At 37.5% G+C, this 24,720-nt stretch overlaps 1 protein-coding gene across 5 annotated transcripts in view; it reads left to right on the top strand.

Annotated features, from left to right (window-relative positions):
• Nucleotides 1-24,720, top strand: part of DLC1 (DLC1 Rho GTPase activating protein) — a 237,199-nt gene that overhangs the window by 40,701 nt on the left and 171,778 nt on the right. For all 5 annotated transcript variants that reach the window (XM_072861421.1, XM_072861422.1, XM_072861420.1 and 2 more), the window contains exons 3-4: nucleotides 20,013-20,162; nucleotides 22,801-22,941. In XM_072861421.1, coding sequence (XP_072717522.1) covers nucleotides 20,013-20,162; nucleotides 22,801-22,941 — 291 coding nt within the window. The remainder of the gene's footprint in view (nucleotides 1-20,012; nucleotides 20,163-22,800; nucleotides 22,942-24,720) is intronic.

Genomic DNA, 24,720 nt, shown 5'->3' with positions numbered 1-24,720 from the left:
AAGGATTACAAGTTATCCTACTTGCAGAACTTGATAAGCTAGCCTCTGAGCACTGTTCAAGTGCAATTCAAGTGTTTTCTATAATCCAGAGACCAAACTACCTCTTGTCCTCTCTGATCTGGAAATCTTGGGATGTTTGGGTTATTTATGTTTTCTTTTTTCACAGAAATTCTGCCTCAAAGTAGGGCGACATCATTGAAAAAAGAGATTTACCTAGTTTAGGCAATCATTTCTGATTATTTCACAAACTGTTTCATCTGCAGCCACAGATGTGTCATAGCAGACATTGGCTTAGTTCTTACTGTGGCTTAGTGGCTATAACCAGGTGCTTGCTACAACTTGGTTGTTGAAAGTTTTCCAACTTTAATAGTCTTCATTGTTTATTTCCTTGTGTCTATGTTTATGCTCCTTTTGGATCAAAGATGCAAAGCCAGACTTAACATGCCCCACAGCTGCTCTCCTATTCCCTTGCTTCATCAATATATGCTTATTGGTCATTTTATGATTTTGCTACTGATTTTTTTCTCTTTCTTAACTCAACCATTAATAAACCACAAATGTCAGACTCATATTTTCAATGACACAATACAGACTAACACACTAATAACTCAATGAGTCAGGGAGACAGACTCAAAAAGTCTTAGAAACAAGATTTTTTCCTCCAGCACTCTTGAAAACTATGCTCTCCAAATTTTAAGAGACAGTGATATGCTTCACAAGAAACATTTATTTTGCAGAAACTCACTTTAATATTTCAAGCTGAGGAGCTGAAAGGAAACTTCATCATGCAATTCTCAGTCCTTACATCTGTGACCTCTTCCTTAAAAAGGAAGAACACTGTCATGGAATTCACTTGAGAGTAGGAAGGTTGAATTTTACAGTCATGATTTGTGATCATTGCCTCTTAATCCTAGAGCTTCTTGAAATCTATGCTACTCCTGGCCCAACTGGCCCTTCAGCAAGATCATGTGGATCATTAATGATTCATTTAGTGATCCAAGGCCCATAGAATTAACAGAAGTGGTCTATGTGAGGTAGGGTGATTTCAATAGAGGTTGGTTAATGTTTTTCCACTGGCCTGAAGTGGAATGAATTAGGCAATGGGCAAGCTAGCATTTCTGAAAATGCTTGAATAAGTTATGTAATTTGCTTTATCTATTCCTCTTGAACCTGAACTGTTGATATGGCTTTCACGCCATTAAGAAATGGCAATCACACCATGCTGTTTCCCAAACAGATCCAGTTAAATCCAGATGAATAAATTTTCCCTGCAATATATCCAAGCTAACAGCCTTATTGAATACCCTCTCAAAATGGTAATGTTCAATATTTTTAAAATATCCCTCACTATTTGCTCTTCATATCTGAACTTTTTTACACTTCACTGATCACATGAAACTTCAGGCTATTTGTGAAGAATAACAGAAAACCCACAATACTGAATTTCATATTCCTTTTTTTTTTTTCTGTCCTGAATGCTACTTTCTCCAAGGCCCTTTGCATCCTGTCTTCTTGGCATGGATGAGTTTTATTCCATCTGCTTTTTTACAATGCAGCTTGTTCATTGTTAGTAACATCCTGCTTGAGTGTTTATAGTTGCCTGTTTGTCCAGTTAAAATCCACCAGAAGTGCAGTGCCAAGATCATAGCAAGGTGCTGATTGACAATACTGTTGTTTTGTTCATGTTGGAGCAACTTTGAGTTTCTTATTCTTTCATATCTTTCTCTTTTCTTACTCATAATGAGTTTTCTTTTCCTGTGTTTTTTTTTTCAACTCTCATTCTATGGCCAGAGTTTATTTTTACATTTTCATTCAAAATTAGTCTTTTCAAAATAAAATCTTACTACAAATCTAGTACACTTCCAAATGTTATGTTTGTTTTCAAATTTTTTTGCAGCATGATCAGAGATTTTGTAATATTTCTACCCATAATTACTGGAATTCTCTAGTTACTGAAATCTTGACCTTCAGCAAGAAACACAGATTCAGGTGGGGAAAATAATTTGAAAATAATTAAAACCTTAATACAATTAGATCATTAAAATATTTTCAAATTGTTTTGTAAGAATGAAATTGTATTCACCCCAATAACTGTTTTGGGGAAGAGTTTGGAATGGAATCCAAGTTTCTTGAACATTTGTTAAAGTATCTGATTTAATCCTGGCCCTGTCATGTTTGTTTCTTTTATTCTACCTCCTCTTTGAAATAACTCTTGAACCCAAACCTATTCGGTAAAGCCACACTTGGATTCTGTATCTATTTCCCCCCCTTTTACGTATATATACAATCATAATCTATATGTATATATATCTCCTGCATTGCTGTGGTCAGATTTACAATGTAGATATGTTGGGTGTTAGTCAAAACTAGGATTGTAACCAACCTCACCTCCCATTCAAATTGCCAAGCTCCTAATTGTAGGCTACTGGGTCCTTTGTGGACAGACACACTGACACAGACTGACTGATTGCACTTAATTTGAGCAGTGTGTCGCTTCTCCATCAGGCACTTCTCCCCTTCTGTTCCTGGGAGGCAGCAGCAGTGAAGGGAAGCTGTCAGTCATCAGCTCCCCAAAAAAGAGGGGACATGCAGGCGCGTAGACGTGCTGCAGGCTGAGCTGGGAGGAAGGAGCTTACCTTCCAGCTGGGACCAGAGCAGGGCACAACGCTTTTCCTTCCTCCCTAACCTGACTGTCAGAGCTGAACACTAATGCCATTACCTGCTGCAGCCTAGCTGAAACCCTCAGAAACAAAAAGGAAAATGCTGCAGCCACAGTCCAGTCTCAGCTGGACTCAAGTCCAGCTAACGCATTGCTAGTTAGCTTCTCTCTGGTGGTAGGGGCTCAGGTTTCAGCTCAGGCTGTCCTTTACTGTTTATTACTGTCTTGATTGACAGTGCCTGTAGACAGTCTGTATTTTTTAGATAAATGTGTTAAGAATTCAGGTATGATACTCAATCTGTTACATCAATATTTCTAATGTATTTTATTTCCTTTAATATTTTTTCCTCACCTTGGTATATCCATATGAGATGTTTTCAGAATTTATAGTAAGAAAGACTTAGGTATTTTGAGCAGCTTATTCCTTCAGTGTCTGAGACTTACAGTTTCTTCATTGTAAAAGAAAATCTAGAAGTAGAAAAATAAGCTGTGAGGAAGAATAAAGTCTAAATCTGGTTTTCCATCTAATACCTGTGCATACAATTTGGAATAATATATTTTTTGCTATTGCTGATAAAGGAATGGAAAATCCTTAGACAGTCCTGGTGTAGGCCACACATTATGCATCACAGCTGAGTTATGAAATTATGTGAAAGAAAATTATACAGTGATATCCCCATGGAATGCTATTGGTGCTGAATTTTCACTTTAGTTGCAATAAATTATGGATGCTTTTAAAAATAATATACAGTACTACTTGGTTTTGAAGCTATTTGTCTTGCTTCCTGAAGAGGATTAGTTATCATATAATGCAGTGTAATTAGTTTGCCGGTGGGCATGACTCCAGAGTATGGCTGGCAAGCATACCCTGTATGTGTAAGGCTGTATACAAAAGCAGCAAGACCTATCCAATGGCAGTACAAACACTAAGTGGAATACAGTAAAGAAGTAAATCATTGAGCAAAATACTTAGCTGCATTCAGTAATAGCAACAATACTTTCTGCTCAATCTTACTTTACCAGTAATTTTTGTAGATAATGTTTTAATTAGTTCCCATCCAGTAATGGAAAAATTAAGGACAGCCTTCGTAATTGGTTGGAAGAGATCTTGGGAGGTCTTTACTGAAGCAGGGCCAGCTCTGAGGTCAGATGAGGTTGCTCAGGGCTTTATCGAGTTGGGTCCTGAAAACCTCCAGGGAAACTCCAACTTCTCTAGGTGACCTGCTCCACTGCTGGACTGTCCTGCAGGATAAAAATTTCCTGATCCTTTCTTGTTTCAGCTTAAGTCCTTTGTCTCTTTTCTTACCACTGTGTACCTTTGGGAAAGCACTGGCTCCATCCTCATCGGTTCTGGGGCTGAGGCCTTGCAGCACGAGGTGTGGGCTCCTGCCAGCCTGTACCCATGGAGGGCAGGGAGCAGCGATGCAGGAGAAGGCTGTGGCAACGGCTGTGGAGTGATTGCTGCCTGCCAGTCCCACAACTTGCAAGAAAATATTGGCTGTATGTGAACCATTTCTGACAATCGTTCATCTCACCTGCTTGTTGTTACCTTGCTAACTGATGGCTGCTTACTGCCTGCAGGTCTGTCAGCTGCCAGAGGTTTTCACCTCACAAATGCTGGGAGGTGACATGGCTTTAACTGACATTTATTTGCTGTCACAACAGAAAAATGTCCTGAGCATACTGTGCCTTTCCGTTCCTATAGATGCACTTTTTACATCGGTTTCACCTGTAGTGAAGACAGAAGGGTTTGCAAGTTGCTCTTCAGGAGGAGAGTCCAGGAGTCTGGCGAAGAGATGTGAAAACGGCCAGAGATGGCCCCCCCAGAGGAGGGGAAGGAATAAGCCTGAACAAGAGACTAGGGGGGGAACATAATACCATCTCCAAGGACAAAAAAAGTCTATCATGGAGACCAAAAAACTGGTAAAAATAAGAATTAATTAGTTCAAGCTAGAGAAAGAGTGTCATCCCACATTAGAATTAGGTTTTTAGTGCTAAGCAAGGTAGCACTGGAGTAAAACCTTCTTTGCTTGGGGCAGTTTTGGAGGTTTGTAAGAGGAGCTGGAGAACCATCCATCAAGTATGATAGTCCTGTCATTGAGAAGGAGACAGACAACATTTCAAGATCTCTTCCAGTTGTATTTTTTATGATTTTATGGCTTTCTATTGTTAACTCATTAATAGTGTATATAAATGTGTAATATTTAATATTGTGTAGTAGCTAAAGCAGTTAGTGTTGATGGTTTCAGATGAAAATAGTCACTAGACTTGGGAAGCTGAACTTACTGTTGGGAAAGCACTGAATGCTTAAAAACAAATATACAAAATGTATTCATTTAAATACTTATGGAAATTGCTTTAGTAGCAGTTATGTGGTGCAATTCTGGGCATGCTTCTATGGATTTAGGATAGAAATGTTAAAGGAAAATGAATATTTAAAGTGAATGACAGAAAAATCTAAGCAGTAAACTTTTTTAGGGGAGAAGGAATTCAAGGATTCAAAAAGTGAGCTGCAGAAGAATGAGGCTTTCAGAGTAACTTTGTCTTTTGGTTGTGTGTTACATGGGTTACGTCCTTTGATGTGAATGGATAGTCAATCCTAAAGGCTAGTTTACAGGCCAGTGTGTGTGTGTCTGAGCAAGCCCTCAGTTCTGTGTACTGTGCACAGATCAATCCCATTAAGCAACATTTAATAGCTAGAATAATTCCAGTGCTCATAAACATATTTCAAAGGCATACATGAAATAGCTGAATATATTATAAAGAAGAGCGGAATTCCTTGTCTGAACCACAGACTTTTACAAAATTCCAGTCAGCCGCTTACCACATGGTCAGACACTTAGCTTTGATGAATTTCAGACAACAATATACAGAAGACAGATGCTATTAAAGGGTGTCTGAGGTAAACAAGGGGGGTTTTGGTAGTTTTTACCTAATTTGGGCCATTATCAGCTCTGCAGAAGGCATCTTGTAATTGCTGCAGAATTTCAGAGAAGCTGACATGACTGCAGCATCTTGGCTATTTAATCCAGGAAATATCTTAGCTGTAAAATATGGTGTGTGCCATATAAAGGGTGATCCAGCTTCCTTTGATTCTGTGATTTCTCAAAACCTTTGAGTGCCATTTATTACTACTTGCTAAGAATTCAAAGTGAAAGAGAGAGCGTGCTCTATGAAGACTTTTCAAGCTATCTAGAATTTTTCTTCATGTGGCTGAAAAGGAATAACAGTTCCCTTGATCAACATTTCCACTCCCCACATATTTGATCTCGATCCCAGTTTGGGGGGCTTGATTTGCCTGTGACTAGGCTTCCATATAGTTAAGCTAAGAAGTCTGATATGAACATCTAATTTTGTAACCCTTTTGTTGAAACACTTTTGTTGAGACAAGTTCTGAAAATTCGAGGGTGTTGGGTCTTAACCCAAACCTGAACTCTAACTTTGGTTTGGTCTTATTCACAACTACAAATTTTATCCTAATTCAAGATCAAGATTTTTACCACCACTGTTGTGGTTTAACCCCAGCCAGCAACTAAGCACCAGCCAGCTGCTCACTCACTCCCCCCACAGTGGGACAGGGGAGAGAATCAGAAGAGTAAAAGTGAGAACTCGTGGGTTGAGATAAAGACAGTTTAATAGGGAAAGCAAAAGCCACGTATGCAAGCAAAGCAAAACAAGGAATTCATTCACTACTTCCCATGGGCAGGCAGGTGTTCAGCCATCTCCAGGAAAGCAGGGCTCCATCACACGTAACGGTTACTTGGGAAGACAAATGCCATCACTCCAAATGTCCCCCCCTTCCTTCTTCTTCCCCAGCTTTATATGCTGAGCATGACATCATATCGTATGGAATATCCTTTTGGTCAGTTGGGGTCAGCTGTCCCAGCTGTGCCCCTCTCAACTCCTTGTGCACCTGGCAGAGCATAGGAAGCTGAAAAGTCCTTGATTTAGTATAAGCACTACTTAGCAACAACTAAAACATCTCTGTATTATCAACACTGTTTTCAGCACAAATCCAAAACATAGCCCCATACTAGCTACTATAAAGAAAATTAACTCTATCTCAGATGAAACCAGGACAATCACCTCCTCAGTCACCAATAACAGTTCTTATAAATACCAGTGTGCTGTGGTTTGTGATACAAAACTACCCTTGCTTTAAATCTTTTAAGTCTTTTTTAAGTTTAAATCTTACTGTGCAGAAGTAATTTAATAAGAAAGTAATTGTCATCAGGACAATCCAATTTTCACATGGGAAAGAATGAGCTCTTTTCCAAGAAAACAAGGCACTTAAACTCCTTTCACTGAATATAAAAAAAAATAGCAATGGATTTTCTCATGCTATCATGTTCTCCTACAAACTTGTGACATTAAAAAAATATCTCTGGCATTTCATCAGCTGCATAGATTGGCAAAGCTAAAGAAGGATACATGGGTGAATTGAGGGGTAGGGGACAGCAGTTGACTGGTCTTTTTTGACAATTCACCTCTCTTTTGGACCCTCACCAACTAAGTTACAAATGTGCAGACTCCCTTAAGTTCTTTGTAGTGGTGTCCTGAAGAAAAACATTTGAGAAGCCCCCAGAACCTACAATGTCTGTAAAATCAGCATAACCTCACCTGTAAAACCAAGGTTATAGTTATGTGGTCACTTTGTACCAACATAAATCCAGGCTTTTGCAAAAAAAAAAAAATCAGCACAGCTTTTTGTCCTGCCTTTGTTTGGCCTTCCTTGGCCAGCACTGACATTTGCATGCCTGCATAGAGAACCAGACTAGGGAACTGACCCTGCTCAGCACTACTCCTTTCCCAGGGACTATGTTCAGCTGGATCCCCACTGGCTCACTGCTGGAGACTAGTGCTGGCACAAGGGGAGGTGAGGGGTGACCTGGGAGAGTAGATGAGGGAACAGCAACTTGTAGCAGAATCGTGAATTCTGGGAAAATTAAGGTAACCATGAAACCATGACCTGTAGCAGATCATGATTTCAATATCTATTTTTTAAAACTAAGTTCGGAGGACAACTATAAACAGAACAAAGTACAAAGTTACTAAACAATTGAGTTCTGATCAAACTTGACTCTTGAAATACTAAACTTATTAATATCATGTAAGGTGAAAGTATATTTTAAATCATTGACTACTATAAGGTTAAGTAGTGGATTTACTATGCAGTAGTGAACATCCTTTAGAGTTTGTCTTGGTATTGAAAAGAAACTTTGCAAGAAATAAATGAGCAGTCTACACAATCCATGGAGAGGTATAGCCAAAAAGCTCAGCTCATTGCTAGAGGCAAAATCAAGTGCACTTATACAGCTAATGATCAGTCTTCAGATAGTAAATATAGAGAAGCTACGCAGAATATGTGGATTCACAGCAAAGCAGCAGTCTTGCAGCAGTGTGATGGGCAAAACTGGGATGCAAGCAAGTAGATCTTTGAGCTTTGGGACTTTCAAACAACATTTTCTGAACTTCATCCTTAATTGTAGGAAGAGACACTGGTCTCCCTATTCAAGGTCGTCTTCTTGGAGATGCACGTGCTATAAATACCATTACTGTTATAATGATTTTTGGGGTTTCTATACTGATTAAGCCCTGCAGTAAAAAGGTAATTCAGTTTTACAAATGTTTTTCTCTACATACTGACAACTAAATCAATTGTCATGCAAGTCACATGCAAACATAAGTAGTGTTCTGAGAATCTGTTCCAGTGTTTTTGTTGCAGAGAACATACTGCCTCTGAAAGAAACAGTGCTATTTTGAAGTTCACTGTTTCTAAACAAATTCAGTCTTATTAGAGAAGAGTTTAAATTCTCAGCTTCCCTCCTCTATTTGTCATGAAAAGTCTGCACAAGAAAAACATGATTCCGCTATAACTTCTGGAAGTTTGCAACAGGCTTCATCATCCATTGCTATATCTGCCACAACAGTAAGCCTAAGAAAATCTTTGAACAACTCTCTCAGGTCATTTGCATGATTTGAAAAATCTTCAGTGAGTGCATTTTTTTCTGATAAAATGAACCAGAAGTAACACCAAAATATTTAAAAGACATTTCCAAATAGCTTTGCATAGAAGGGTGGTCTGTGCAGGGACAGAATATTAATAGTGCAGGAAAGTTTTGTATATTGCCAAACTTCTATTAAGTTTGCTCTTCTACATTTGCAGAAAATAACTCCTCTTTTGCATTTTGGTTGTTTTCTGTACCACAAAAGTGTCCTGTTTGGATTAGCATTAATATTTCCCACTCCACTAGCCATTGCCTTACCTTTTTAATACCATTTTCATCCCAGTGGTACTTATTTGTTCCTTCATTTTTCTACAAGCCTTATTGTCTGATCTGCAGTGCTGCACTGTAGTGCTGCTGAATAGCACAACAAAGAAAAAAAAAAACAACCAACTTCAAATTATGTCTTCCATTTTACCCATCTTGACAATAAGACTGTAACCAGGTCTTGTCATATCACATGTAGAGCATCCTACCCCACATCACGTTGCCTCACCTCTTTCAACCTGCATTCTTAATTTAACTCTTAATTTAATAGGTTAGCCACTTAACCATCTAAGACAGTCATTTCTATTTCTCACCTGGAAGAAGTTGGAGAGTGGTTTATGGGTTTTGTTTCTCATGTGATGTTGTGATACATTCCTCACTACACAAATGAAGTAGGTCCATTGCTGCAGTAGAGCAGATTAACTGGTGACTCATTTAAAGTAGGTCTTATGCATCTGATTTCACAATTTTTGTGCCTTGATCCTGGGTGGCCTTTCAGACATGGGGTTGCTTGGACTCCGTGAGATTCAGTATGGTTGGTATATACCTGTCTATATCATATAGCTTTCTGTACAAGAACTTGAGCTCTTCTCTTCTCATTGAATCCCCCACCTCATTCTTTCCACCTTCAAGTCTGAAGTTCCATATTTTCTTTGTTGTATCTTTACAGAGGTCTCCATAATCTAGTCATGCTTCAGGGTACAGGGTAACAAAATACTCTTTGCTGAATGCACCCCATCTCAGCTTTCCTCAATCCCCTTTCTCTTCTAATGGCTTCCTCCAGACACAAGAGGGATTGGAAACTATTTGTGTTGTGCAGACAAGCCTATTGAATCTCTCATGTAAATTGCTAACTTGAGCAAGATTATCAAAAACAGAATGATAAATGCAGATTCTTCTGTCTCTAGCTAGATACCTAAATAAATGACCAGATTATCAGAAACTGTAAGCACTGGGCTGATTTCAGTGAGATGCAGGTTATTACAAAATGTTCCTACATTTTGTCATTCAGTATATAAAAATTCTCAGGCAACCCTTGGTAATGAGCCAACCCAGTCTGGTTTTTTTTTAATTAGTCTTTCCAGGTAAGCTTGTAATATTTACCTCTGCATTTAGAAAATGCCAAATTTAAACCTAACATCAATGTACAAAGTCTCTTTGCTGCACAAATCAGAGTGCATGCATGTGTGTGTGTTTATGTGACTTGTAAATACACAGAAATATAAATAAACACATAGGACTCAAAAGAGTAATATAAAACTAAAGTAAAAGGCAGAAGCAGTTAAATATTTATATTTTCAACAAAAAAACCCCCAGATGAATGATAACTTGGATTTCTTCAAGCTAAGCCCTCATGGCAAGATTTATAAGGCTAAACAACCACCTAAACCTGCTCCCCTCATATGAGGATTTGTTATAATTTTTGTATAACAGCACATTTCTTCCATAATGCTTCCTAGCTTTGCACAAACATTTTGCTTGCAAAGAAAAGCAAATATAGGAAATTTTCTGCAACCTTTTAAGTTAACTGGACTTGAAACACTCAGTGGAGACTCTCCCCCCCATGCACACAAATAATAGGCAAATTGATTAAGGTATTATTAGCAAGGGGATTGTGTTGTGGTTTTTTAATAGGCTGTTTTTTCATTTATTGACATCGCAATCAAATCAATGATCGGATACCTTATCTAAAAAGATTGAGTTGACAGTGCAACCTGTATTCTTAAAATTCTTCATTTACTAGAGTAGCATGATAACCATTTAAGATAAGCACTTCTATTTCTCACCTGGGAGAAGTTAAAGTGTACAGTGGTGTGTGGTTTTAATTCTCATGTCTGTCTTGGGCATGATTCAAAGTCCATTGCAGTTGTGGGAAGAATCCCATTAATTTCAGAAGGCTGCTCAGTACTACTATTGAAATATCTTCAGGTATTGTGGGGTAGAGTGTCACTAATAGACTTCATACATGTAGTAGCCATTACCTGGTTTCTATATTTTCATTGGTAAACTGTAGGACAAACTAGGTTTTATATTCATTCCTTTTCCTCCATCCGCTTTGCACTGTCTTCAGTGCAGTGTAAAACTGAAAGTATTGGGTTTGCTGTCCATTTGTAAACAATTCCTTACTTCCAGATTTGAAATGCAGTAGATGATCTCTTCAGAGAAAAGCTTTTTTCCCCATGAGGACAGTCAAGGATGAGAGCAGGTTGCCCAGAGAGGTTGTGCATTCTTTGTCCTTGGGGGTTTCCATAACCTGACTGAATCAAGCCCTGAACAGCTTGGTTTGATCTCACAGCTGGCCCTACTCGAGCAGAAGGTTGGTCTAAAGACCTCCGAAGTCCTATCCAACCAATTAACCTACGATAAGTCTTATTTTGTTCTGTCCATGTACCTATTCTTTGTCTCTTTCAGACTGACAAAGGGTGAAGAAATTGAGGCAAGGGGATCACAGGTGGAGAGAATGGTTTAAGCAAAGTGTCTTAAATGCTATACTGGTTTTCACTATAATATCGTTTGTGTCCTCTTTAAAAAGCATATTGCAAGAAGTTTTAAAAACTATCACAGAATAACAGAATGGTTGAGGTTTGAAGACACCTCTTGAGATCGTGTAGTCCAACCAGCATCAGAGCAGGTTGTCCAGGACCATGTCCAGTCAGATTTTTAATATCTCCTTGATGGAGACTCCGTAATCTCTCTGGGCAACCTATTCCACTGCTCAGTCACCCTCACAGTAAAGTTTTTTTCTTAGGTCTAAATGGAATTTCTTGTATCTTGAATTGTTGTCATTGCCTCTTGTCCTGTCTATGGGTACCTGTCTTGTCCTGTCTCTGGGCACTAAGAAGTGCCTGGCTCTGTCTTCTTATTGACTTATCAGATAGATCCCTCCTGAGCCTTCTCTTCTCCAAGCTAAACAGTTCCAGCTTTCTCAGCCTCTCCTCATATGAAAGATGCTCCAGACCCTTAATCATCTTCACTGGACTTGCTCCAGTATGTCCATGTTTCTCCTGTAGTAGGGAATCCAGGACTGGACCCAGCACTGAACCCAGATATGTCTCAGCAGGGCTGATTAGCAGGGAAGGATCCCCGCCTTGTCCTGCTGGCAACGTTCTTCCTAGTGCAGCCCAGATACTGTTGGTCTTTTTTTGCCATGAGGTCGCGTTGCTGGCTGATAATTATCCTCACCTTTGTGTTTCCAGAAATGAGTGTCTCATGTCTTAGGGAGGACCAAATCACAAGTAAATTATGAAGTATACTAAAGGGCCAAATATGTGAAATCTTTTGTGTCTGTCATATATTCAGTTATATTCCCATAAGTCTGAATTTTCTTTTAAGAATGGGGTGTCCTAAGTGTTTGTGCTACATCAGGCATCCAGACACCTGTAACTCTTATGCTCAAGCACTTCAAAATTGGATGAATGTAAACAATTGGAGTTAAAAAAAATTGTCACAGTTCAAATATTGATTTCCAAATGTTCAGATTTATTGCCGGAGCAATTAATTTCTAATATTATGGAAATGGAAGTCCTCAGAAAGTCTTTGCATTTTTAACTGTGTTATACAGATAATGAAATTATGATATAACATTTTAAATATTATAAAATACAAAGGATAATAATAGATAAATACAAAGAGAGTCAATAATTTGTGATCAATTTACTTACATTTTCTCACATGCTGTTCCTTTCAGATGATACAGTTTGGAGTTTGGACTTTGCACAGTCTCACAGAAATGGTTCTTAATTCATTTGATTTCAATAGATATGAGGACCCCTGTGAGTGATCACTGGCATCAATTCTTCTCTTTTGATTTACTTTGAATATTTAGTTTGATAAATCAAAAAGCCTGAAAATTAGGCTTAAACAAAATCACAAAGACCAGAACAGATCTCCTGAAGGGAAAACCCTCCCTCTGATTTAACTGCAAAACTAAAACAAACCAAACAAAAACAGCTCCCTTTCCACCAATCTATAAAGTAGGCATATTAAATATAAGTATACAAATAGATTCACTTATTTGTGTATTTGTAAAACACATGCCAACAACAGACACATATCCAAGCTAATTTCATAATGTCGCTGATGCTGATTTCGTTCCTGATGATTAAAATAGAGTCGTTATTTTGCCTTTTTTGACTCTTTGATTTATGGCATAATAGGAAAGCAATAAGAAGTTCATTGAAGTATTTTCTTGCTGATTTTGCACAAAATTACTAGATCTGAGGTAGTTTTTCAATAGTATAAAAAGTGCAGCATTGGTCTTCTTTCACTCACTTTATATTTAATCACAGTTCTATTTAATCACAGTATTTTTCCAATCTGATAATTAGTGCTCAGGTTACTGTCATAATATTCTCCACAAAACGGAAGTCTTTCCCTTCATAGCAACCAGAAATGGGGTTCAGTAAAGGTAAAAACTTGCTTTTTACTTGCTTTGTAAGTCATAAAATTTTAGTCATAAAAGGTGACTTTTAGAATAAGTATAGTGCTAATTTACAAAATATGAAGAAGGAGGAGGAAATCGGAAAGCAACTGAATATTGCTTATGCTGGAAAGAGTGTGATTAATATTTTATGTTTTAACTAAATTTTTTTCCACCCAGTGAAGACAGATCATATTCATGTTGTGCTCTGTGCCTCTATGGGATTTGATTTTGGCAAATTTTCATAGTCATAATCCTGACATGATCCTAAATCAGGAATGAGTACTGGGAGTTGAGTGTCATCAGACCAGCTACTGTAAACAAGTGTAACTCCAAAGACAGAGAGGTGGATTTCACCCATCATCTGTAGTTTATGAAATTGTATTCTAAGATAATTATCTTCTACATTGGACAAGATATACCATTTAGAGTTGTTAATTTTAGGTTTGGGTTTGCTTCTCTTTGTTACCCGAGTTAGCACCACCAATTATTTTTTTCATTAGTATTGCAGGAAAATTGCTATAATGTTAGTGCAGTAATGACAGTTTGAGAAGTTCATGTTTTCTATTAATATGTACCCATGGTAATATGACATTGGCTAGAAAGAGACCTTGATTGACTGACTTAGTTTCTTACTACAGAGCTGCTGTGTTTCAAGAGCAACCACTTCATGAGTAACTACTCCCTGCAGTCCCTACTGAGTTAACACAGCCATGATTCCTCAGGTTGTTTTGTCCTAAGGTTTTTGAGTGATTTTCCATTTCATCAATAGTGAATTGCTAAATTTCATTATTAAAATAACATCTCTGCTAGATAGTTTACTTGGCCGACATGAAACATGGAAAAATACAATCAAAACTGTCTGAACTAAAATAGAGTACAGCCTACAGGTTGAGTATGTGTTTAGGCAAAAACTGCTGTAGAAAGGAAGTTACTAAAGAGGAATGCTTTTGTTTAGATTAAATTAGATTTGAATGTGAAAGATGGCAAGTTTCTGCAGGGGAAATTAAGTTAAATTCAGGAGACCTTACCTGTGAATAGTACATGGGTTTGATAGATCTTGTGAGAAGTTAGGGAAAGGGAGAAGCTTCACCTCACTTCTAGTCCTGAACTTCCAGTTTCTGGAAGTTACCAGCTTGAGTATATTTGGATTTTGTGCTCTCTGTCATTTTCCAACGCATTTTCCTCTTTTCCCCAGAGTGCAGCACCATCCCTGCAAGCACTATGCTCCATAGAAGGAGCTATATTTTGGGTCTGGAAGTATAAAAAGCATGCATTTTGTTAAGAGATTATGTTCTTCAGAGGCTGACTTCCCGATGTTATTGTACTTATTACATTTCTCTTAAGGATCCAGTAGTGAAAATCACATTTACTACATTATATAGCAATCAAGTGCCTCTGAAGTCTTCACTTTTGCAAGTTTAACTTATTTATTAACTTATTAACTTATATATATATAAGTTATATATATATATATATATATATATATAAGTTATATAATAACTTATATAACTTATTAACTTATTATTTGTGGGTTTAACAGGAACTAAAAAGTGCATGTAAACCAATGCTATGGAATACTTTATATTTGGAAAAAATGAGTCAGCTAACTAAAAATTCTTGTAAGAAGAATTAGAAGAAAAGCTACTTTCCCAAAACCACACATGAATGTGTAGGGGTATTGGCATGCATGAGCATGTCTCCTCACCTGTGCACGTGTACACGAGTGTATGCTTATGGTGTTTGTTCCATTTTCAGTCTATTTTAAATATTAGTTCAAAATATGATTTATAGTAGTAACTTTACTGTGATCTTTGCTGGTGTCTAGGCCTTGTGTCTTATGTCAAAAAGGAATGGAATGCTTTCGTTTTTTCGTTGTTTTAATGTTCTCTGCCTGCAATTCCTCCAATATAATGAAGAATAGGACTCTAATACAGTACTGTAGAGTTTCAAATTTAGAGAAAGATAAATTTTTTTAGGTATTTTTCAAAGTTTGTGAACTGTACACTGCAATGTAGAAAGATGAAAATTACACATCTGATTTATACACCTGCCAGTAAAAATCAACAGATAATTCCAAAATACCATATATCACATTATTCTTTGTGTTTGTTTTCAGTTCGGATGAAAACCTTCACAGTATAAAATCAGTTATTTAATAACTTTCTATTTTTCAGGAAGGGTATTTTTTAGCAAGGAAAGACAAGAATGAGTAATTTAATGCCATCTGAAATACATAGCATTAGTACAAGATCTTAAGTCAGGCCAGCTGGCTGCAGATCAAGAATACCAGAGAAAACTCAGCCAACTCTTTCCATAAAAGATCCCTTTCTTTGTGGATAATTAAGCTCGCCTTGCCAGTTGTGCAATAGGCTTGCCTCTAAAAACCAAAAACCATTCCTTTTCAAAGAAATTATGAGCATCTTGACACAAGAGTGGCAGGGAGGAGCGAGGCTGGTGGTGCCCTGATGGCCCTAACAGAGGGCTCTTGGAGCAGGACATCCTCTCCCCTTCCTAACCACAGGGGACCCCACTGGCACTAATGGAGGTGGCTGCTCTGGTCTGGAAACCAGCAGATGCTTTGAAAGGGAGCACTTACAGGGGAGGTGGGAGTGAGTCAATCCCCCTGAGGGTATTAAAAGAGAGCACAAAGTTAGTTTTGTGTACTAACTACTTCTGTACAAAATTTTTGTTGTGAAAATTAAAATCGGTTTTCCTCTTAAAAGTGCATACTTCTTTTCAAAAGGTACCCTTTGCTTCAGCTCTACTCAGCTGAAAGAGGTATGTGGGAAAAGGGGCTATAATAGGAAGAAAAGTGTGTGTGTGATGTAAAACTGGCTACAGGAGAAGGCGAAAAATACACTTAGAGAAATAAAGGGTTTAAGAAAGAGGAAGAGAAGGGTATCTGCTTCAGCTGTTTTGCCCTGCCCTGATAAGACAAAATGGATGTATTAAAACCAAACTTAACTAGTGTTGTAATCCTTGACCAGTTTCTTTTATTTCAGAGTAGGTTAAACTCATCATAACATTCTGATAATATGGGTATAAAAGTTGCAACCTTAAAAAAAAAAAAGGGGGGGAGATGTAGTTTTTAGAAATACTCTGACTAAGGCTGCCTTTCTACAATGCTTGTTGTTTATCCATCAAACATTCAAAATCAAAAATGTGACATTGTGCACAAAGAACATTGCATTCAAAAATTGCTAGGTGTTCTCCATGCAGAGTGCTATAGGGACATCATGTTAATAAACAACCTCAGTTTGTAAATGCAGGCACACAGCACCTTGGTAGTAAAAAGACAAACAAGCACTTGAAGACATAGGAGTACACAGGGAAAAAAATAGTGTTATTCTTTTCAATAACAATATAAGCTCCAAAATGACAAAAGTGTCTAAAAAAGTGGCGGAATCTCATCTGCAACCATGTTCCCAAAAATGTTTTTATTTTTTTAGCATTGCTTGCTGAATGATAGCAACAGGGCTTGTGAACTGTTTTCATTATAAAAACATTTGGATTTCTTTTAATATGACCTTAGCTTTGGGGTTTTAATACTTAATTTAGGGGTAATTCAAGCATCCTTCATTCTGGGAGCAGTCACAATGCTTTCTGTTCTAAACATATGAATATATTCAAATTTAACTAGCTCCACCAGTGAGGATAAAAATTAAAAGAAATACTGTTTTTTCCAGTTCATGACCTAAAGTATTTCCTTTTTGTATAGAGACATGTTAAAAACAAAATCTCCAGACTAATAACATCTCAAGTTTGACCTGCTGTATATGCTTGTGATACATTCCTGAATTGCCCAACACAAACGCCTAAAGTCAGGAATTAAGGCTGTAAGGGCAGTCTTTGACCAGGCACCTTCTAGTGCCTGAGTTTTGACTTCATAGTGGTAAAGGTAGGATCTTTGTAGAATTGTCTAAATGCAATTTATATTATTATGCACTAATTTGGAAGGTAACTAGCTGTCAGTGGGGGAAAATCTGAGACACTGGATGCAAAGGAAATACTGTGTTTTCAAAAGAAAACAAATGAATCGCTAATATATTGCTGGCTTTAGATCATATCACACTTTGGTAATAAAATCTCAGACGGGAGATACAAAAAAGACAGATAGTCTATAAAGCTCTTGGAAATTTATTAGGTAATATCAAGGCTAAAACTGTCTAAACACAAATTAATCTAATAATAATATTTATTTAGTGTGTTGTATTGAATGTCCAACTCAAGATTAGCCTTTTTGCTTTGTATGTGTTAAATTTTTGGTAAAATGTTTAGGCTTTCATGCATACAATTTAATAGTGCCCTGGCCAAACAGCAGGTGATTATTGTATTATTCAGTAAATTGCAAAAATAGAAACTATACTTAAAATGTTAAAACTTCTCATGGTTGATTTCAACAGCAGTCGGAACCACAAACCATTGCTAGGACTTCTGAACACAATAGCTAAATTCCATACTGATAATATTATTGTTTGCTGAAAGAGGTGTTTGCCTGCAAAGCCAGCCCATTGTGTCAAGCCTGAGTATCACTTTGAGCAATATTTTACCACCTCTTCATTTCAGCAGATTCTCTGAAGCATTCTCAATCTGCTACATGCAGAGCAAGTTTATACTTTTTTGGCAGGGGAAGTCAAACAATTTGCTCGGGGAAAATTCCAGATATTTTTGTTTGTTTGTTTTCATGTAAAATGCCCGTTATCTCTCTAGTCTGAAAAAAACCCACAAAACAAACAAATTAAAAACCCCCACCCAGTCAGCACCACTCAAATTGTTGTGGTATGGCAATTAACTTTTGGTTTTTAAGTCAAGTGTAAATTTTAGGTTGATTAGCCTTTCCAGTTTTATATTTCCAAGCAAAACTAATAGAAATAAATACATAGTTAGGGGACTGTGTTGGAGGCTAGTTTTGGTAGCAGCACTGGCCCCCTCTGGATGGGTAAACTGGCTACAACCTCACCCACCATGGCAAACGGAGCCCCATGCCACAAAAGAGGTCATGTCTCCTTTGTTAGCAGACCCTTACTTGCTCCATTGGGCTTTCTGCACCCATGCATATTAGATTAAATAACTGTTCTGACATTTGCAAACTTCAGACATCAATTTAACATCAGTTAAAATGAAGATGCATGGAGTTTTAATGAATCATTTGGGACGTTGTGTTTTCAGTTTGAAAGAAAGTGAAACTTAACCCATTTCACTGATTGCTACGTTGTTTTGAGGTAATATTCTCTCAGGGTCATTCTAAACTCGGTTCAGGTTCATCAGGAGGTCCTGCAAATTCATCAGCTTTTTCAGCAAACCAGTCCAAAATATCATGTTGTAATAAAAAATGAAATACACAGTTTTCCTGGATTTGGCCTTTGCTATGAACGTTGTTCATAACTCTGCTATGGACTGACAGATTGGTATTTCTGCTTTTCTAAGATTTAGTTAACTAACCTTTGGTCACTTCTGTCTTCACATAAAGACCATGTAGACCATGTTTTATATGACTATTTTATCTATATAGTTCCTTTAATTCTAGCAGGAATAATTTAATTCATGTTTTGCAACATCTTTGAAGCAGTCTATAAAAAACCCTCTAATAGAATCCTAACTAACTAGAGAAGTCACTGTGTGGTCAGTTTAATGAATATCAAAAAAGGCTATTTGGGCATTTATATTACCTACTTCTTGGACACAATGAAGTAATTATAACATCTTTTTTTCCATTCCTTGAGAAGGATTTATAAAAATATTATTTTAAGTGAGTTAATAGAACTTCCTATTTTCTAACTTCCTATTGTGGAAATCCATATAGGAACCAGTGGGGGGTTTCATATTCCTGAATGTTGAGGCAGGCTAGTTGGCTAACTTTTGCATTAACTCTCTATATAAAGGGGAAAGAGAGGGATAAGTTCCTTGAGAGCATTATTTAGTCCATCTAGCCGAAGATCTTGCTTTGAGTTGCTCTTTCAAGGATCTTCTCTGTCTCCATTTGTACCAAATGGAGTAAAGGGAAATAAGCTGCATAAACTAGGTGTTTAAGGCTGTGATATAAATATCCCTCATCCTTCTCTCTTTCCAGTCAGAGGATCTACAATGCTGTATTTACCAGGATGTTAATGTAGCTCACGTATATCAAGAATTTCCAACCAAGACAGAAATCTCTGCCAACAATTGACAAAACATAGTTATGCCGATGAGTTCCGCAAGGAAAAGTCCTCAGCTGGAAAATGGCTTCTTTGAACTTTCTTCTCTCCCCATTCCAATCATACATTAACCTTCATCATTTGTATTTGTACAATCAAATTAATTAACTTGGGGTGAATATTTGGAGGAAGTGTTTAGAATCACTAGCTCTTTAAAGAGTATGTGTATCAAAGAAATGGTAATGATGCATTTGTATGAAACAACTGTGCTTTTTTAAAAACTTAATTGCTATAATGGATGTATATTAAATATTAATATAAATTGTTTTCCCAGCAGTAAGTCAATGCTCAGTGAATTGATTACACAAAACAGTATTTTTCCCAAAAAAAAAAAAAATATATTTTTCTGCTTATTATTCAAGGTACTTTCATGCCAAATTAAGAAACAGAGCTTTCTTAATTTGAGTTTATTCTTTCCAAGTAATGCCATTTCAGATTTAGCAATTGTATGTTCTGTTCCTTAGGAAATAACAGAAGATCGGGACCGATCACGACTGGATTCAATGGTGCTGTTAATTATGAAACTGGACCAGCTTGATCAGGATATTGAAAATGCTCTCAGTGCAGGCTCTTCCCCATCCAGCACCCCAACATACAAACGGAGGCATATACCTGTAAGCCAGTTTGCTTAATCTTTCTTATTATCCTAAGAAGAAACTGGTTTTACTTAACTTTTTTTATTTCAGTGCTCACATTTATCAGCTTCTTGGTTTCAGAAGCTAAAAGCTCTTTTTTGTAAAGAATTTCCCGTGTATTTTTGTTTGTATATATGTATGTTTTGAAGGCAGTAATAGTGGCATCCATTATTTCCTGTTGGCATCATTTCATAAATGAGAGGTTCAGAGCTCCCAGATGAAAGAAAGGGAGATCAACAAGATCCAGAAAATGTCTGGCGTTCTAATTATCACTTATGGTAAATGCAGAGTCAGCACAGAGTCAGGATCACACCAGTTTCAGAGCATATGTGTATGTGTCATTTGACATTAAATAGCTAGAGCTGAAAGTAAGTCTGAGCCACAGGTCTTGTTTTTCTGCTAGTGGGAGGGTCCATGAAATTTGTGGCAGAGACACGCTTATGAAATCCTCTGTCAATCAAAATAAGATTCTGGGCAGAACTTTAATTATTTACATTTCTTTAATTATTTGATTTATTTAAATTAGATAATTCCTTGCTGAGAGTAGTCTGAAGGGAGACTAGACAGCTCACAAACATGATTGATGCGTTCTTTTTTTCTGAAAAATGTTTACACATGTAACTGTGAAGAACATGAAATGGCTGACCCAAGGTGTTCTTGTGCAGGCTTCCTGTTAATTTCACCCACATGTGCTGCAGCTGTTTTTCAATTTAAGAAACCTGAGACATACTGCCCCAAGATCTCCTGGCTAACATTCAGGTCGTTTGTTTTTGTTAGCGGTATTTTCTTTTAAATAATGAAGGGGTTTTCCTATTAAAGCCAGACTTCATTATTGCTGTATAGTCAAGTGAGCAGTCTGCAGGTGAGAAAAGCTGTATTTAAGTTTCTGTGGGTTTAGTCAACTGAAGATTATATAATATGTCATTTTTAAAGGACATAACATAATTCCACTTTTAATAGTTAAACATTTTCCCCTTGGATATCAATGTTCTCGCAGTATGTCCTTGAGCACTGATGGGAGAGGAAAGCTGAAAAACAATGTTAACATCTGTTCTTCATATCTTGCCAATGACTGACAGAATTTTAGCTAATTTCTTACAGCAATAAAGGGAGTTGGGGCAATCTGTATAAGTAAGCCTGCATGTTAAGGAGAGGTGGTACCTGTTTCCATGCTGCAAAGCAGCCCTCCAGAAAGACAGCTTGCATCAAACATAGTATATATGCTGTTTATGTACACTGATTTTCTAGGAATTTTAGAGCTTTTGAGTATTATGAATCAGAAGATCAAAAGATTTGGTTTTCAGGACACTTGTGCATTGTGTTCAGTCTCATATTGATTTTATCGTAATGAAGCATTTGAATGCGATGCAAGAACATGGCTAATGGGGCAGGGAGCATGGTTCTGCACTGTGGCAGCATGGCTCTGCTAAGCAGGAGCTTCTAAGAGCAGCGGTACCCAAGCTGACTTCTGCAGAGGCATTTCCATGGCTCTGCTGCTTTCCCAATGCTTCATATTGCAGGGGACTCACTGGCAGGAAATATCTGACTCAAATGTATGGTCCTACCAAGAGTGCAGCTTTGTCCCTAATTTCTAACCCTCTTCAGAAAACAGCACACTTGGGTACTTGGTGTAGAGGCACCTGTCTAATTGGCAGCTTCACTTTGGAAGACCAGAGACTTAACTGGAATTAATGAATCAAAGGGTTGCCATTTCTTTCCAGCTCAGGAGCAGAACCCCTGAGATGTTTCTGCCTCATATTTCACCTATTCTAGGAACTTGGTATTAGGAAACTGAGGCTTTGTCTGCACAGAGTTGGCTGGGGTTAATAGTTCAGGCTTTTTTCTGTGTACTGTGTACACTTTTTTCTGTGTAGCTGTATTCACACAGGCTGCAGCTCGACTAATAATCCTGACAGTATATGGCTGGTTCTACGCATAGCCAGCTCTTTGCCAGATACGTGTCACAATTTATCTGCAAGCAGTATAATCCCCTGCCCTCACTCTATGCAGTAAATCAAGCATGTGCTGTATTTTTACTTCCTCAAAAAGAAAACATACTATATTTCTTCTTCTTTTTATTCTCAAAAAAGGAATGTAATCAGTGTCATTAAAGTAAGGGCATTTTAACCAGAAATAGCATTTGGCTGATAAGTGTCTGCTGATTCCAAAAAACTAGGGAGCTGTACCTCTGAATTGTATAAACTGCTGGATGGTGATGTCATTTCAGCTGTGTAATGGTTTACAGATGTTCACTGAGCTTGCAACACTGCCGGAGACAGAAGGTGGGAGCACACAGGAAATACTGAACATCAGAGAAAAATGTCAGACTTCTGCAACCCCAAACTGATTTTTCTTACCTTGCATTCTAACAGTTAGGGGAATTATAGCTTTGATGTTAGTGGTGATTTATAATTTCAGAACAGCAGCTAATGCAAACCACCACATTGAAAAGGACAGCAAGTGAATGTGTAGGTAATGGAAAAGAATAAGGGGAATTACTCTTACATAGAGAATTAAGCATATATATTTGAGTGAGCCTGTCTAAATAGTTCCATTATTTAGAAGAACTAGATTTTTATTTCCCATTACACTTTTACTTGCAACATTTTTTCTACAGGATGTTGAATCTGGTTCTGAAAGTGGAGTGGATGTTGCTTCAATAAGTCACTCACAAACAAACTTGTCTCCTAACATCCATGCTCCTGACCTAGCATCTCCCTGTTTGGTGGCCAGCTCTGGAGCTAAGCCAAAGGCTGGGGTGAGTACAAAGATTATATTTTCTTAGTTTCACTCATGATATCAGTTTGGAAATGAAATGAAGACCTTTTATACTATTCATTACATGGATTATACAGCAGTATGTGTGTGACACTGAAAAAAAAGGACTAATACTGCAGGTCATCTCAAGGTGCCATTTGAATGGCAAACAATCCTAGAAGTTTCACATTTAGAAACACACTATTATCAACTGATGGTTATAATAAGCTGAGGTTTTATGTGAGAAAATAAATTAAAGGAGCTATTCCATTTTACTTTGGAAGATAAGGTTTCGTGAAGTGGTATCATTTGGAACATTTCCTAAATCTCATGGAGGATGTAGCAAGAGAAAAAGACAGTTGAATCATGTAGCCTGATTTATGATGCCCAAACCCAGTCACCCTAGTCCTCTTGAGAGGCTAAACTATTGTGTACTGCAAACAGAGGTATTACCCTACTGAAGGGAGAATGTCATTCTAAGGACATCTTTGGCAAGTGGTTTCATACGCTGAGGATTGGAGGGAAGCCTCTGAGCAGACAGACCCTTTCCTGCAGGTGCCAATGCACCCTAGGCGGTGAGGAAGGTCAGGTCTGAGAGCTCAGATGTGGCAAGGAGACTCCTTCTGTATCCATTCATAGATACATACAGCTATTGGGAGCATAGTCCTTTCTTTTGCCATTGTCCATCTACTGAAGAATCCTTCTTCATAATGCTTCAGCCATCAGCATGTGCAGAAAAGCTTGGATGTCCTAGAAACTCCTGACATACTTTCTGTTCCCTCTTGCACTTGCTCTTTCCACTCCATCAAGAAGCAGAGAAATCTAGGCTCTTCTAAACTTCGCCCAGGCTGAAAAGTCTTAGCATAAATCCTGCTCCATCTGTTCATGAATTCAACCGCTGTTGCTAACTGGACCAGCAGAAAATCCAAGATAAAATATTAAAATATAAAATGTGGTTAGCATAAATATGTATATTTATAACAAGTTTATAAAAAGTAAAATAGAGGCCAACTGTCATTTACTGCCCTGCAATAATAGCAAGTTAACTAATGCCTTCGATTGAGGCAGTAACAAAAGTTCTAATAAACATTTACATTTAGGATTGTTCACTTGTACAAAAATAAATTCACTTGTAATTTATCATCAGTGCATAACTGTAGCAAATAGAGAGCTCTGCTCTCTGTCATTGCATACAGTGCAGCACAAATTCTCAAATAAGTACATATGTTATGCTAGAAGATGATATCCCATTTTGCCAGATCCTGAGAAGAGCACAGACACTCTCTAAGGTATTAAACATCCCTTCTAAATGTAGGTTTCTCTACTAATATTTGGGAAACTCTTAACACCTGGCTTTGCAGAAGTGTGGGTCACTTCCTTTGGAGCTAGATATTATGTGTTAATTCACCTTTAATAAGTATTTATTTGACTTTTGCTGAGATGGATATATCATGTTGAACATATCTGCAAGTATTGCTTTATTATATAGTTTTTAATGTATATGATTTTGGAGAGATCCTTTCTTTTTTTTACTTTGTAGAGTAACTGTGAATATTCAAAAAATCTCTGCTGATGTGTGGGTTGTAGAGCTAGAATCTGAAGTCCCCTTTTGTCAACCTTTTTGAGAAGTGAAGTTAAATTTCCTCCAAATTCAACTCTCTTTTTCCTAAAGTTTAGCATGCTGCAACTTACCACACTCTACAGTGGGATTTGGAGATGGGCTCTTTTTAGTAAGTATGTTCAGACAAAGACCGTATTTTCTTTTTTATCATAGTAGGTA

The sequence above is a fragment of the Ciconia boyciana genome, chromosome 5 (genome assembly GCF_034638445.1).
Source record: "Ciconia boyciana chromosome 5, ASM3463844v1, whole genome shotgun sequence".
NCBI classification, from domain to species: domain Eukaryota; kingdom Metazoa; phylum Chordata; class Aves; order Ciconiiformes; family Ciconiidae; genus Ciconia; species Ciconia boyciana.
Note: the sequence above shows the minus strand (reverse complement) of the source record. Positions and strands in the feature narration are given on the sequence as shown.